The sequence below is a fragment of the Ochotona princeps genome, chromosome 17 (genome assembly GCF_030435755.1).
Source record: "Ochotona princeps isolate mOchPri1 chromosome 17, mOchPri1.hap1, whole genome shotgun sequence".
NCBI lineage: Eukaryota > Metazoa > Chordata > Mammalia > Lagomorpha > Ochotonidae > Ochotona > Ochotona princeps.
This window is the reverse complement of record NC_080848.1, coordinates 26367852-26383954: the sequence shown is the minus strand read 5'-3', so window position 1 is coordinate 26383954 and position 16103 is coordinate 26367852. Positions and strand designations below refer to the sequence as shown.

Here is a 16103-nt window from a genome sequence, read left to right as displayed (position 1 = left end):
TAAGGCTGTGTGGAGAGGATACCTGAGCCATCCCACCTTCACCCTCCCCTCCCTTGTCTCCTGCCAACAAAAGAGCAAATCAGGACAGCACCTTGTGGCTGCTTCCCTCCCCACCCTAAGATCAATATCTAATGTTGAGTTCAAGATCTTATCTGACTTTTGCAAGGAGAAAGCAACAAACATCTCCTCAATGACTAAATCCTTTGACCATCATCCTAGTATATTTCAGACCACTTCTAAAGTTTGAGCAAGCAAAAGCAATGATTCAGAAAACTGGAGATCCACCCCCTTCTCCCCAGAATTAATTATCTTGTGGAAGAACTCCAGAATGAAGTGATGGGTAGGGCAAGAACAGCCCCTAGCTTCTGTCACTAACTTAGCTCCTGTCTGGCTGCAGGAATCTACCAGGCCGCTTTCTGAAGCCTATGTGCCTCAGTTTTTCCTCTGTCTGTGGTCCAGCAGGAAGGACTGGCATGGAAATGACATGCTCAAGCCCTCAAAGTCACCGGCTCTCTGTGCCTGCAGTCTGGTGGCAAGGGTTCCAGACTACGCATCAGACAGAGTGGGTGGACATCCCAACACTGTCCTGGGACCAGCTTGTCACTCCAGGCAGCTCAGCTTGGATGTGGTGATGCCTGATCTCCCGAGGTAGTTACCATGGCCAACTAGACAGCCAGGAAGCTCTGACGCCACCACAGCGGACACTGTAACAGGAAGGGAAGAATCTTTCCTTGCTCCTGGAAGTTCATCCAGGAGATAGCCTCTTCAGGATATCCTGTGGAAGGAAGCCTGGGTCACACCAACTTCACGGAGGGGCTATACCCAGTGGCTGCTCATGTAGACAGAAAGGGTAGATGGCACTCCCCCAGCTGGGGCAGAGGGACCAGCCCTGCAGGGGGAGGAATAGGCTGGCTTCTCCCTCAGCTTGCTAGTCTCCCTCCCAGGACAATTCCTCACAAACCACCTCGGCGACAGCTCCCCTTCCCCCCAGTTACAAAAACAAACAAACCCAGAACTCATCTGAAACATTTTATCTTGATTAAAAGTCGAGGACAGGGTATAGGGTTAAAATGTCTATGTCCCGGATCAGAGTGCCTTAATTTGAGTCTGGGTTTTACCTCTGATCTATTTCCTACTAATATGGATCCAGAAAGGCATCAGGAGAAGGCTGAAGTACTTGCTTGAGTACATGGGTCCCTGCCACTCATGCAGGAGACCCAGATGGAGTGCCAGCTTCCAGGCTTTGGCCTGGTCCAGGTCTGACCACTGTGAGCATCTTGAGAGTGAAGGAAGTTCCTTTTCTCTCTCTCTCAGGTCCTGGGGCTCCTCAATCCTAGCTCCTGTATATTTTGTAGACGGAACCTGAGAAGTTTGGAAAAGTTAGGAAAGCAGAGCTAGACAGAGGGCTAAGCTCTGAAAAGAGCAAGAAGACCCCCATACATGCAGGGCCCACTCTCTGGAGAAGAGACTGGTGGGGGCCCTGTCCTGCCTGTGGAGGACGTCACCCTCTGGGGAAGGCCCTTGGTCTCCTGTATTGTCCCCCCAGTGCCAGCAAGGCCCAGCCCACAGGTCTGTGGACAGGGAAATAAATTGTCATGCAGGTGATTGGCATCACTCCTGATGCCAAATCCACACTTGTCAGGCCCGGACAGGGGGCTCACTTGCTATGTAAATGTGACTTATCTGCTCCTTGAGAAGAAACACCATCACTACCACTCCAACTTTCTTCCCAGTGCGGCTGTGGGCTCTGAATTCATTTATCTCTAAGCATTACACCATAGCTTTCACATCCAGTTCCAAAGGAAACTGCTGCTTGGAAAAGCAGTATTGGGACTAGAGCCATGACTTCTGAAGCTAAACCTCTGTCTACGATGCCTGCATTCCATAGAGGTGCCAGTTTGTGTCCTGGCTGCTTTACTTCCAATCCAGCTCCCTGCTTATGGCCTGGGAAAGCAGTGGAAGAAGGCACAAGCCCTTGGGCTACTGATCCACATGGGAGACTGGGAGGAGTCTCCTGGCTTCTGGATTTGGGTCAACAGAAGAAAAGAAAGCCCTGGAGAGGGGCCAGCAGGAGGATGAGGGAGGAAACTTCCTGGCATACCTGTTCCATCTACCTTCTTTTCTGCCCTAGGCAGGAGACAAACAAGCTTGGAAGAGTACCAGTCCTGTCTCCATGCTCTGGGACAGTCTTCAAATCTGCAATCATTTCTGAACAAGCTACATCCCCTCTGGCTTTGGTCCTCATGGATGATGCTCCTGCATTGGCTATAGGTGTGCTAACCTTGGCCTGGCAAACAAATGCTGGTACAGAGTCTGCCTCAGTGGGCAAGGAGGATGCAGGCACCAGGGCTCTGCCTACTCTCTCTCCAGTGCTTGGGCAGGCCAGCAAGGATGCCCTGAAGCCACCATGAGTGCCAGATCCCAGCACGCCCTTCTTCTACCTCATCACAGGCCACATTTCCCAGCCTGGCCACCCAGGGTTGACCACCACTCATTCCTGTGCCAGACTCTTTCCCTCTGGGTAAACAAAGAGGCTTCACCCCTTGTGGCAGAGATCTGATTAGAGAGAACCCTGCATGACACAGAAGTCTGATGCCCTGATGCCCCTGGCAGCTGGGTGGTCTCACCACATCACTGCCCCTTCTTGTAGAGAACAAACCTCTGTCCTTGCCCAGCTGTGAGGGTTGATGAGGTGGTGACCCCTGTGGAAGCCTCTGGTCCAGGGCCTGACACCGAGAGACCAGAAAATACCTCTCCTCACTGGCTTTCCAAGGTCTGCAGTAGGGCCTGAGGCCTCCCAGGACTTTTCCAGGATGGTGAGCTCTGGCATCACCCATTGCATGGTATCAGCCATGCTTAAAATAAACAGGTGAAAAGCACCTTCTGACCAAACCTGTCCCCATCAGACAAAGAGCCAGAAGTCTTAGCTTCAGGCTCCTGCTGGAACCCTGGGTGCCATGAGTGAGCCTCCTCAGAGCCTGGGAGATGATGACAGTGATCATGACAATGACGAGAGCTCACACATGGCATGGCTGGCCATGGGCTTCACTTAACACTCTCCAAACAATCCTAGAGGGAGGTGAAACTGTTATTCCCATTGCACAGATGAATAAACTGGGAGGCAAGAAAAGGTGCCGTGATCTTCCCAGAGTCATAATATAATAATGCTCCAGGCTGATGTGAAGGGGTGCTCAGAAGACTCAGTGGGACTCATGCTTTGGAACCCCCCGCCAGATGTATACAACGTAGGTGGACATGGTAGGGAAGCATAGGTGCCCATGGCCCTTGCAAACTTCATCCCACTTTCCTAGCTCTGACTAGGGTAGGGAATCATTCTGTGCATCCAAGCATTCTGCACAAGCTCACTCTCCCCTCCATTCCTCCTTGCCCCTACCCGTCTCTTGCCTCCATAAGCACCCCTTGATGCTATCACTGTCCGAAACTCAAGTTCCCCACCCCAGGCATGATGCCGATGGATGCAAGCACGGGAGGCCACACCACCAGGCACGCCAGGACAGCCAGTCCTCCCACCCTTGCCAGCCGTGACTCCCACTACCCCGCCCCCTTCCCCGCTCAGCCTGTGTTCTCCAAACAGGAAAGACACACAGTCTGGGCCGGGGAACTGCTTCTAATCACAGGTGACAGCAGGAATGTAAACAACTCAGGAAGCACCTAAATGTAATCCAAGTACCATGGGAACACTGCTCATGCACAGCCTCCCTCTATTGCAAATGCCCCACGTCCTTCCATGTCACCTCCCCCTCAAGAGGCTCTGCCGTAGTAGCCGGAGCCTCCAGAAACTTGGGGCTTCCAGGATCACTAACTCACAAGTACCTTTGAGTCTATGACCTCCGGACAGGATTTTCTAGATTCCTCTCATTTTTCTGTTTAAGGCAACAGTAGTTAACATGTGGCTGGGGGGATTGAGGAAGGAACGGGAGAGCCCCTGTGTCCATCTGTCCAAGACTAAGGACCTTTCCCAAGAAAATTGCCAAGATACAACAATTTGCAGTCATTTTAAGGGATTTCAGACCCCAGGCTTATAGCACAGATTGGACAGCAGCAGCACAGGAGAAAAACCAAAAATGTATTGTCCCGCAGCTCTCAAGGTGCCAGGGGCATTTTCAAAGTCTGTCATCGCTATGCACATCCAACAAAACCAAGACGAGCCAGTTTCCCTCTCTCTGTTCAGATTGACAGTATGATTTTCAACCACCTTCTTCCATGCAAATTGGGAACTCAACTGAGTAACTGCTGCAAATAATTTCCGCTTGGATCAAGTAGTTACTGAAGTTACCAAGGGACTAGGCAGGTGGATCTACTTGCATGTGTGCGCTTGGGGTGGCCACCTAAGGAGACCAGTTTCCAAGCTGAAAGGAAACTGGTTTTGTAACTGGCCAGGATTTGGACTTCTGTGTTACTGTAGTTTTACACTCACACAAAACTTTAGCTCATGGTCACCTGCACCTGCTTGATTCTAGATTCTTTGGCTGTTCTTCTGTCAGGGGGTGTGGGGTTGAGAAGAGATGGAGGCTCAGTGAGGGGGATCTTACCTCTGTGTCTGTTGGTGGTTTTGTCAAACATCAGCATTGCATCCTCCACCTGCAAGACAAACAGAGAAGACAGGCTGCCTTAGAAATCTTAACAAAATATACAAAATCATCATCTGGGCCATGTGTGCATGTGGTATGAGTAGCTTTCGTTATAGAAGCAACTGTTGCTGACTAAAGAGTATTAAAAGCAAAAACATTGGGCCAGAGCAGTGGTGTAGCATGCACTGACATGTGGTGTGCTGCACTGACATGCTCCTGGCTCCATCTGGGACATTTAGATTGCTCCTAGACACAAGCCATGACACTTAAACATCTAGATGGAATGAACTGTGTCACCCCAAGTTCCTGTGTTGAAGTCCTAATCCCCAAAAATCTCTGACTGTGACTAGATTTGGCAACAGGAGCTTCAGAAAGTTAACTAGTAGAAAGTAAGGTCACATAGGGGGTCTTAAACCAATGGGATGGGAATCCTTGTAAGAAAGAGAGACCAGACGGACATACAACACACACACAGGTATATGTATATGTGTGTGTGTGTGTGTGTGTGTGTGTGTGTGTGTGTGTGTGTACAAAGGGGAGGACAGCATCCAAACATCAAGCAGATAGACAACTCAGAGGAAAGCAGCCCTGCAGAACTGTGACAAGACAGATTTGTGTCGTTCACGCCACCCTTTCCAAAGCCCTTTGTTGGGGAAGCCAGAGCACACTGACACATCCATACCCAGGCCTTTTCAAAGACCTGGCAGTGGAGGACCACCCAGGCACGCCCTGGCTCTCAGTCAAATCCCTTCCAGAGCCCCCCACACATCTTGCAACACTTTTGGGTGTTTCCAACTGTAAGATTTCAGGCTGTGCACTCAATTTCTACATAGACCTCAAGAAACACACACTGAATTAAGTAGATTTGGCTTCAAAACCTACTCTTAGGATTCAACACTCAGTTACACACATACTTCTTGAGCAGGTTCATCCACCTAACTGATCAGCCACTCACCTAGGGAGGGCACATGGTCCCGCCAGGTGAGCACCGTGCCTCTTTCATTTTGGTCATAAATGTACAATCTAATCCCAATGTAGCTGTGGGGAAGCAAAAACTGCTAGTGAGTGTTCTGGCCTTGAGGCAGTCTGGTGTTGTGGCGTGGCTGGGAGAAGATGGCCTCCCAGGTTCACAGAGAACTTCAGGGCAGAGTGTCCCCCAGACCCCCAGTCCTGGGGAGGTAATACAGTGAGGTGTAAAGCGGCACCTCCAGACGAATCAAATCTACTTTTAGATGATTTCAAACATAATGGGGAAGAGCAGCATCGATTTTTTCTATACCCACAGTGCCACGATACACTTAAATAACCGAATGTTAAAACTGTTACTGAAGGACTATTTTACCGTGTTAAGATGGGAGAAAATGGCAGGAGAGGAAGGCAGGGTATACAGAATCCTTACACCTACAAAACTTGATCATGGAAAATAATGATAATGAAAATAATAGTCACAAAGAGCAACATCAAGGGAACAGTGGGAGAGGGAGGTGGGCAGGTCACTCAGGCCTTGGAGGGATGGGTCTAGAGTAAAAATCCTCAGGGCCCCTTTGGCTGCTAAGCAACAGCACCTGAACAAATGGACTCCTGGGGCCTTGCCCTTCTGGTCCCCATGCTTGAATTCAGTGACTAGGAGGAAAATGGCCTTGCCTGGGGACTCCTCTAGCAGTCAGCTACCCTCTCTCTTGCTAGAAACTAACTGTAGTTCATGGTGTCCTGGAGATGGCTTGAACAGGGCTCCTCCTGCAGGCCTCTCCTCAGATACCCATCCAAGGCACCTGCTGAGGCCACACACACACAAGAGCCAGCGGTCAGCCAGCTCCCTCCCACACAGCACTGGGGCAGGAGCACGGTGACAACAGCTGGTGTGTTTGTACACAAGGCAGTCACAAACGAGCACACGGCAGCGGCTCAGACTCAGCACCCCAGAAAAAATTCAGTGCCTGGGGTGCAGCCTGCAGGGAAACGTGACAAATGTTTCACACGCATCTCTGTTTTACCTGAGCTGCTTGCCAAATCCTTATTTTGAACTGAAAATGCTTCACAGTAAGGAAAACAGCCTCCCTCCATGTTTTGGTACTAGACACAGATCCCCTTAGGAAAGAAATATTTTGAATTGAAAAAAAAAAAAAGGATTTGCAAAGTCCTTCTTCCATAGTGTGGAACTGGCTCTCTAGCCCACTGCCCTCCCTGCACTGAGTCCACCCTGATGAGTGTGGGGGAGGGTCTGTGTATGTTTTTAGGATGGCCATTGTGGCAAAGAATAGAGCTCTCTCCTCTATAGCCTAGTGGTACAATAGGACTCGCAAAGACCTCCTGAATAGATAAAGTGTCAGGGAGAAAGAAAAATTCTATTAACACTTTACAAAATGCAACATCTAAGAAGTAGCTAGAAAGGAGAGAGCAAAGAGGAGGGGAAAAAAATCAATATGGATAAGTCCCAGTGCTTGGGCAGGGGGAGAAAAGTTTTCAGTGATTGCAAAAACACTTATTAATTCAGAGAAGCCATCAACGCGATGGAAATCTGGCAGAACAGCAAGAGCTGAAACTAGAAGAATTTGAATATACAAAGACTGAATAGAAGGAACACACGGCTTCACATACGGGACTGGTTCTCACGGTTCTGTGCAAATCAAACACAAGCGGCCTGTGTGAGCCTCCTTCAAAGGGGCCTAACAGGGCACAGTGGAGGGGACTGCATTCAGCCCATGAGCCAGCAAGCTGACACCTCCCTGGGCCTCCCTCTCCCTTTGCCCCCACTGGACTCCAGGGAAACCCAGGTAGACTGGCTGACTGTTCAATCACTTGCATTAACACTAAGGTCCAGGGGCTGGGGGCAGAACTTTTTTTGCCTGGGTGGAAAATACCACTAACCCTTGGATAAACACCTCCCCAGTCTCCTTGTGGGGATTAACACTGCTATGTATGCTGTGCTGTGGATGCCTTCACCTGTTATACAAATTTCTCCCTACCAGAGTTGGGCACCCAGGTGCCCCAGGATCCCTGTGAGCAGAGGGAACAATAGGGGTCTGTGCCCCTGCCTGCCCTCTCCCCTGTCCTGGCACCAGTATGGTCGGTTTTGAGAGAAGGCACTGACTCTAGCCTGAGATGTGCCTTGCAGTGACTTGTGGCAGGCTTACAATGTAACTCTGTGTCCATACTGTTGCCTCTTTGTGATGGAAAAAAGCAAAGAAAAGAGACTTCTAGATGAGCCCAAGTCCCAGGTGGTGCTGATGTGGCTGCTGGCATGGAAGAGCACAATCTTCCAAAAGTGGAAGGGCAGAGGCTGTTGTCCGCTTTGCAACACACTCAAGTGTTCAATGCAGGGAGCACCGCTGCTCTCCTGGATGTGACTGGCCTATGCTGGCAAGGTCACACTGCCCTCTCTCTTTGCTCCTCTTTCCCCAGCATTCTAGGGACATGAAAATGGCGAGGGTGGAATCCACAAGGAAATAATGATAAGCAAACGGACTGTTGTCAACCAAGCTGCCTTTGAACACAAGACACGCAGAGTTCAGAGTCTGCTTGGATGATACAAAATCTTTCCTCTCAATACATAAACTCCTACCAATGAGTGTACCACGCAGTCAGACATACCTTGCCTGGAAAATCTAGCAGTGGCAACTCCAACAACATGCAACACACATGTATTGGATACTTACCATAAGTAGAGCATCAGCCAAGCACAAATCAGACACAAGTCACACAGCTCCATGGCACACTGATTCCAACTGCACCCTATGGGCCAGCAGAGTCACTCCCTGTCCTTGAATCCCATCTTGACTTATGGTGGTCAAGATAGACATTGCTGGGCCCCTTCTAGGCCTAATTATAGGATCTGCATATTCTGCTTCTTTCTCTGACACTTCCGCTATCACCGTGAGAAAGCTATCACCAAGCTAGCCTGCTGGAGAGCAAGAGACACGTGGAGCTGGGCCAAGTCACCCTAGATGCCCAACGACGGATCCGGTGACAGCCAGTCACCCCCAACACAGGCAAGGGAGGTCAGCCAAGATCCGCAGTCATCCCAGATAATGTGAGTTATTGTCACTGAGGTTATACAACATTCTTTTGGCACTAGGTAACAAATACAGGGTCCCTGCTTTTAAAAAATGGAAATGATTGCATTCAGAATATAAAAGAGTATTAGTTGAATACTGGAAAGTAAACCAGAGATGAGGCAAGAAAAGGGGTGGAAGAAGGGATAATTTTGAACTGAGTATTTAAGCTACCTAGTGCCACATCCCAAATGGGAGACAGGTATGAGGACATGAAGGGACCTCCAAGAAATCTTATCCCAGTGGCAGAGCTGGAGTCAGGAACCCCAGAAGTACCCAGAGGGACTGGCAACATGATCCTCATGACACAGGCACCATGAAAATCCACAATTACCACTCAGGCCAGCAGGTGATACATCTCTAATCCTGATTCATCTAATAAATGTGTGAACCCACTTTCCATGAGCCAAAAGGTTTATAGTGAGCCAGACATTTTTGCCAAGTGATTTTAGAAGTAACCAGATGGTGATGACTGTATCCAGGGGTCAGACTTCAGCCAGCCCAGTAATCATGCTGTCCAAATATGAAACCTTAGGAGTGGTCTTGCAACTCAGATACCCACTACATGAAGGGCACCCAAACATTTTATTTATCAAGTCAGTTGGCCAGAAGGTGTTAACTCTGGGGTATCTGTCTTCCTTCCCCCTTCCCCTGTCCAGGATACTCACTGACTCTCTGCCAAACATTGTGTAGTTTGTGTCCAGCACCATGGCTCGATGGCTAGATTCTCACCTTGCACCAGGATCCCCTATGGGTGCTGGTTCATGTCCTGGTTATTCCAATTCCTATCCTCCTCCCTGCTTGTTGCCTGGGAAAGCAGTAGAGCATCGTCTAAAGCCTTGGGACCCCATTCCTACATGGGAGACCTGGAAAAAGCTCCTGGCTCCTGGCTTTGGCTCAACTCAGCTTTGGCTACTGTGGCATTTGGAGGGTGAGCCAGCGGATGGAAGATATTTCTCTCTGTCTCTCACTCTCTCCATATATCTGATCTGCTTTTCCAATAAAAATAAAAATAGATTGGAATGCATATTGATGGATTCTTCATATCCAGATGTGAAGACACAATGCAGCATGCATCCCTACTTCCAAACAAAAGATGGACTCCCAATGAAAGTGCTGAACATATCTAGACAATGGGATGATGGATTGTCTGACATTGTCTGTACCAGCAATGTCGGGGCACACTTCAATAGCAGACTGATGGAACTGTAATGCCTTATGAAGGAATATACTGTTGTGACAATATGGGAAAAAAAAATCAGTCGAGGAGTGAGAATTGGGAGGAGGGGAATCCCAGACTATACAGAATTGTGCAATATAATTCAAAATTTAAAATGTAAAAAAAGTCTTTAAAAAAAAGACTGCTGAGTTTGGGTTCCCCAAGCACAAAACAGGACAGTAAACACAAAACAGAAAACTTGTTCCTAGGAGCTGGCTACAGGGAAACAAGTTGCTGATGACAACTGAGCAGGTGGAGGGTACAGCCAAGTGGGGCAAGCAGCACCACGGAAAGCCTGGGGACAGCCCTGGTTCTAATCCTAGCTGCATCAAGGGCTCGAGGTGGACAAGTCACCTCCCTGCTCTATCCTCAGGCTCCCCTCTGTGAAAGACAGGGATTGTTAGGGGTGGCTGCTGAGACCCATTCATTAAGCCTTCCTGCCTGCCTGGAATGCTAACACAGTCAGTAGAGGCTCCTGGGAGAACATCTGGGATCATCTACTCCCCCGCTGGTGCTGTGCAAACTCTGCTCTGTGAGGCTGTTCCAGAGCTTTGCTGTGGTCCACACATGCCCCGAGAAACTTCCTGCTCAGCTTGGGATATGCATACACCCACACAGCACACATATCAAGAACGAAGCAGGAAATGGCACTTCCAGCCATCCTTAAATAATCGGGTCAAATGCAAGGGGGAAGGCAGAGAGAAGAAAAGAAATCCAGATCTTTAAACTCCTCCAGAACAAATGCCCTTGAATTTCTCTTCCTGCTCCCATTCAGATGCTTGGAGTGTTAACTTAAACAATCTCAAAAGCAATACTGTAGTGCATTACGGCTTCACAGGCCTTGTGATGCTTTGGGAACTCCAGGGACTAAGGCCACAGCAGCACAGACTCGCAGATGTGGTGGCACAACTCAGGGCATGATGCTGGAGCCTGTGTAAAGATAGAGGCTGTCTAGTCCCAGGATCATTCCAGAACACAGAAAGTATGGCACTACACCTCCCGCTACCCAACCAGCCAGGACAAAAACACCAATGGCAACCCCCACAAAGCTCATGGTAAGCATTTAGGTTTCTGATACAGCATTTTGCTGCCGTGCCCAAGGTGTGATTAACTCATCCCACGAGGGAAAAGGCAGCAGAAGAGGGAGCAGGCTGGGCATCACAGCAGTACACAGCAGTAAATACAGAAGCCTCCATCGGTGGGTTGTGACCACTCACTGGTGCTCCTGGAAGGATGGTCCAGTGGTTGCTGTGGGGTCACGCTCTGGGCTGGAATGTCAGTATAATAGATTGGGAGGGGTAGTGGCGGGGAAGGATTTGGGGGATAGAACAGCAACAATGCAGGAGTAAACCCAGATGAGAGCTGGTACTCTGAATGGCTGGTACAGCAGGGCCAGGTCTTAATTCCGATAGTAGTGCACAGAAATGACACTAATACAAATGTGTTGATGGGCTCTTGCATACTGGCACCCCACAGCATGCAGCTCCCCAACAGCTATCTTGGCAGCAGCTCAGCAAGAACAAAACCTGAACACAGAATGTGAAAACCAACAGGAAGACTATTTGCCAACAAGCACCAATATTTTCCTGGTTGCCTTTCATTGCTTTGGTCTTCACAACAACTCCTTCAGACAGGGCTTGTTGCAAATTCCCTGAGCCTCAGTTTCCCCACTGGTCTTCCCAGAGCTGGCAGTCCCTGGTCCCAGGTTCAGAGGCTTGCTCCAGTCCTCCTGGGCATATGGGTTTTTACATCAGCAGGTGTCAGAGTCTTCAGTCCTGGAGGGCTGCCCTAGCCTAGGTTCCCTTAGAGCTTCTGTCCAGCTGCTGCTGCTGTTTCTGCAGGCATTGCTCTTTCATCCCCAAGACTACTAGACTTGGGTTTGCTTCTGCCACCAACTTGCTTAGTTCCTCCTGAACTTCTAATTGTGACAAAATATATCTAATGCAAAACATGTCATTTAAACCATTTTCTTAGCATGTAGTTCAATGTCATTAAGTTTATTTCCTGAACTCTTTGGAGAATGCTCCTAGCCATAAGCTGTTTAGAATACTCCATTCCCATTAATAGGATTCTTTCTTAGCTTTTTTTTTTTTAACCTCACTTCACTCTTGTGGGGCTATGCCACTTTTCAAGTTTTTAAATTTATTTTCTTTAAAGATTTATTTATTTTTATTGGAAAGTCAGATATACAGAGAGGAGGAGAAGACAGAGAAAAAGATTCTCCATCTGCTGGCACACTCCCGAAATGGCCACAATGGCTAGAGCTGAGCCAATCTGAAGCCAGGAGCCAGGTGCGTCTTCCAGGTTTCCCATCTGGGTGCAGGGTCCTAAGGCTTTGGGCTGTCCTCTACTGCTTTCACAGGCAACAATCAAGGAGCTGAATGAGAAGTGGAGCAGCTGGGACCCGAACCGGTGTCCATATGGGATCCCGGTAGATGCAAAGTGAGGACTTTAGCCACTAGGCTATCAAACTGGGTCTTTTACATTTATTTTTTAAAGATTTATTTTTATTTGTTTAAAATGTTACAGATACAGGGAGGGAGGGGAGAAGAAGGAAGGAAGGGAGATAGCGAAAGAAAGAGAAGGAGAGAGACCTTCCATCTAGTGGTTTACTAGCCAGGTAACCACAATGACCAGGATTGGGCCAGACTGAAATCAGGAGCTTCCTCTAGGTCTACCACATGGGTGCAGGACTCCCAAAAACCTGGGCCATTTTCTGCTGCACAATCAGAAGTGTATTGGCCAGGACACAAATAAACATCCATATGGGATGCCAGCATTGCAGGTGGCAGCTTTACCTGATACACCACAACCCTATTGCACCAATTTTTTTTAGGATTTATTTATTTATTTGAAAGTCAGACTAATAGAAGAAGAGACAGAGAAGGAAGGAGAAAGAGAGGGAGGGAGATAGAAAAAAAGGAGAGAGAACTATCTTCGATTTACTAACTCTCCCAAATGGCCACAAGGTCAGGACTGGGCCAGGCAGAAAGCCAGGGGCCAGGCACATAATCTGGACCTTTCACATGTGTGGCAGGGACCTGATCACTTGAATCACCACAGGTGCATCCCAGGTTACACATCAGTAGAAAGCTGCAGTTGGGAGCAGAGCCAGGACTCAAACTCACACACTGTGATATGGATGTGGGCATCTTCACTGTACCAACTGTCCACTCCTATTTTCCTATTGAACTCAAGCAAAACAACACACCAGTACTTCTCAGACAGCAGACGTGGATCTCACAAACGGATGCCTGCCCATGGGAACCGAGGGGTACAGGTCTGCAGGCGACCCTCCCTGGAGATTGAGATTTCACTATGCAGAGGCACAGCCTCCTGCTCAGGGATTTCCACTTCACAAGTACACATCAGACTCCAAGTCATGAGCTATTTCCCTGGAAATGATTGTTGTAACAGCCATCATTTGTTGGAGTGTAATAGGCAATTTGCAAAGCTCTTTTAATTCTCCCAATAACTCTGAGGGAGATACTATCATACCCATTTTATAGGTGAGGAAATAGTGGTTCATGGAGACTCAGATACTTGTTTAGGCTCTCAGATGCACTGGAGAATGGAAGCAGGATTTAAAACCAGATGTGTCCCTGCACTTTCTGTTTGTCTCCCTGAATCGCATTCCATTTTGAGTTTTTAAGGTTTGTCATCATACTATTGTCTGTTGGGTGTTGTGACATAATTGGTAAGCTGCAGTCTCTGACATATGTCTCACGTGCATGGCAGCTTGTGTCCGAGATACTATACACCCTATCCAGAAGTGGAGGGTGGCCCAAGTGCTTGCACCCCTGAGATGCACATGAGCGACCCAGATGAAGCTCCTGGCTTCAGCTTGGCACAGTCCTGGCCACTGCAGTCATCTGGTGAATGAACTAATGAATGAAAATATCTCTTCTTTTTCTTCTTCTTCTTCTTTCTCCCTCCCTCCCTCCCTCTGTGTGTATCTCTTCCTCTCTCTTTCAAATAAAGACATCTTTAAAAAACAAAACAAACAAACAAACAAAAAACCACTAGATCTGAAACTTGGGAAAGACAATCAGAGGACTCAAGACAGATGGACATTTTCCTGGTAGGCTCAGAAGAGAAGACAACGCTGTGGAGAGGAGAATGATGTGCGGAAGGAGGGTCTCTTCAATTTAATTGGCAGAATTCTAACAGCCATAGAGATTACCATAGAAGTTACCAGGCCCTTCCCAGCCACAGGATAAGCTGGCAGCCCAGCTGGAACTAGGTAGAGGGTTAAGGACCTGGCCCACTTAAATGCATATCGTGCAATGTATGCTAAGAATCCCAAAGCTGTCTCCATTTTCAAAACTGAAGGCAAAGCCAGGGAGTGCCCAGTTTTCTGAGATATTGGCTCTCTTCTCTGCTCTGTCTGGCAACACCCTGCTTCAGCCACACTGGGGGTGCAGATACACTCATGCATACTCTATAATCAAAATGGGAGCCACACCCAATGCCATGTATTATCTCAGTACAGGTGCATCGTGGCAGGCGCATCCTGGCCTTGGAGTTCAAGCAGCCCTACCTCCAAACTGTGCACACTGGCTAGACAGGCAAATCCCTGGGCCCCAGCACCAACCTGGATGGGCCAACAGGTGGCTCTCTCTGGGGATTAAGGCTTGGCAAGGAGGAGGTACAGGAAGGGAGGCAGTGGGAAAGGGACCCAGAGAGAGGCCAACAGGAGCTGTTCGAGGACAAGCAGTTGGATCTGGCAGGCTGACAGCTGTCACATGCAAGTGGCATCTGGCCTAATGGCCTCTTGTGTGAGGTTCCTTCGAGTGGCAGCTGCCATGCTTTGGAATGTAGGGTCTGTTCATAACACTGTTTGTAAATGCATGTATGCTTGCATGCATGTGAGTGAGAATGCTGGGGAGTAGGGCAGGGCATGCTGCCTAACTCTGGTCCCTCAGCTCACCTCTCCCCAAAGAATCCTTACCCACTGTGAAAAAGGCCAAAACCCGCCAGCTCCAGAGGAAAAAAAAGGCACATCATTAGCAGAGCACTGATGCACCGTAACATTCTCTTGCATTCCCATTAAACAAATACTAAACTGCTAATTGCCGAAATGGATCTCCACGACTCTGACCGAACAGGGGAAGGGGTTCTAATTACCAAGTGTGAAAAACGCACAGCCTGTAAATAACCAGCTCATCTGCCTGGATCTGGGCTGATATTGATGGGCATGAAATAAACATCAGGACCAAATGGAAAAATCATCCACATCTCCTGTGGCCAATGCAATCTCAGCCGGTGACAAGCGTGGCTGCAGCCTTCCGCTTCGGGGAAGGCAGTGAGGACATACGCAAGGTTCTGTGAGCCGGCACAGTCTAAATTCCAATCCCAATATCAATCTCTGGGGCCATTTGCAGCTTTTTTTTCCCTGTCAGGAGAATATGCTAGGGAAATTCAAGGTTGGAAGATGGGGGCTGGGAGTTGTCAGCATCTTGGAGAGGCCAGGGCCCCTGGGGCAGGAACAGTGAGTGTGTGGCTCACCTGGCCCTACTTTCAGACAGTGTCTATGTTGCTGGCTGTGGCAATCTGGCTGGCAGGGATGATGAAAGGCAGAGAGGGGAGCTTGGGTGGCACACTCGGACAGGACTCATCCATCTGCTCAACACAGCTTTGCCTACACAGTCAGACGCAAGGACCGTGTGTTTGGGGTGATCCGAGGGCTTTTCCGCATCACTGTGTCATGGTGTCTGCCTGTCTCCTAACTCATCCCTCCCCATTCCTTTCAGCACTTGCACAGGAGGTGGGCCCTGGTCTATTAGATCCTAGAGGCACTCTGGCCTTGGCTTCAGTGCATGAGTCCAAGCAGCCTAGCCAGGTTCTGCGGTGAATAGCAGTAGCGGGGGAAGAGAGGAGGCCTCATCCACATCAGAACCATGGTCTCAGGATTAAGGAGTACCCCAGAGGCATGGCTTCACCTCCTACCCAGACCAAGAATCCCTTTTCAAGGCACCCTGGAACCCTTTCTTGGGGCTTCAGAGAATTGGGGCCTATGTCTATTTCTTGAGCCAAGCATCCCAGACCCCCTAATCAGAAGCTCCCTTTGCTCCAGAGCCTATTGGGACACAGGGCAGAATTCTGTAAATTAACAGCACCATGCACCCGAGCCATGGTGCCAAGTGCCAGCCCCTCCCCCCCCAACAAAGCTTCCTCATAGATTTTGATGACAAAAACTGAAGTCATTGTTCCTTCCCCCTTCTGTGGGTCAACCTTCTC

General features: G+C 49.0%; 1 protein-coding gene across 14 annotated transcripts in view; it reads right to left on the bottom strand.

Annotated features, from left to right (window-relative positions):
* MSI2 (musashi RNA binding protein 2) overlaps positions 1-16103 on the bottom strand; it is a 364778-nt gene that overhangs the window by 123439 nt on the left and 225236 nt on the right. For all 14 annotated transcript variants that reach the window (XM_058676323.1, XM_058676320.1, XM_058676326.1 and 11 more), the window contains one exon: positions 4554-4602. In XM_058676323.1, the coding sequence (XP_058532306.1) occupies positions 4554-4602 (49 nt within the window). The remainder of the gene's footprint in view (positions 1-4553; positions 4603-16103) is intronic.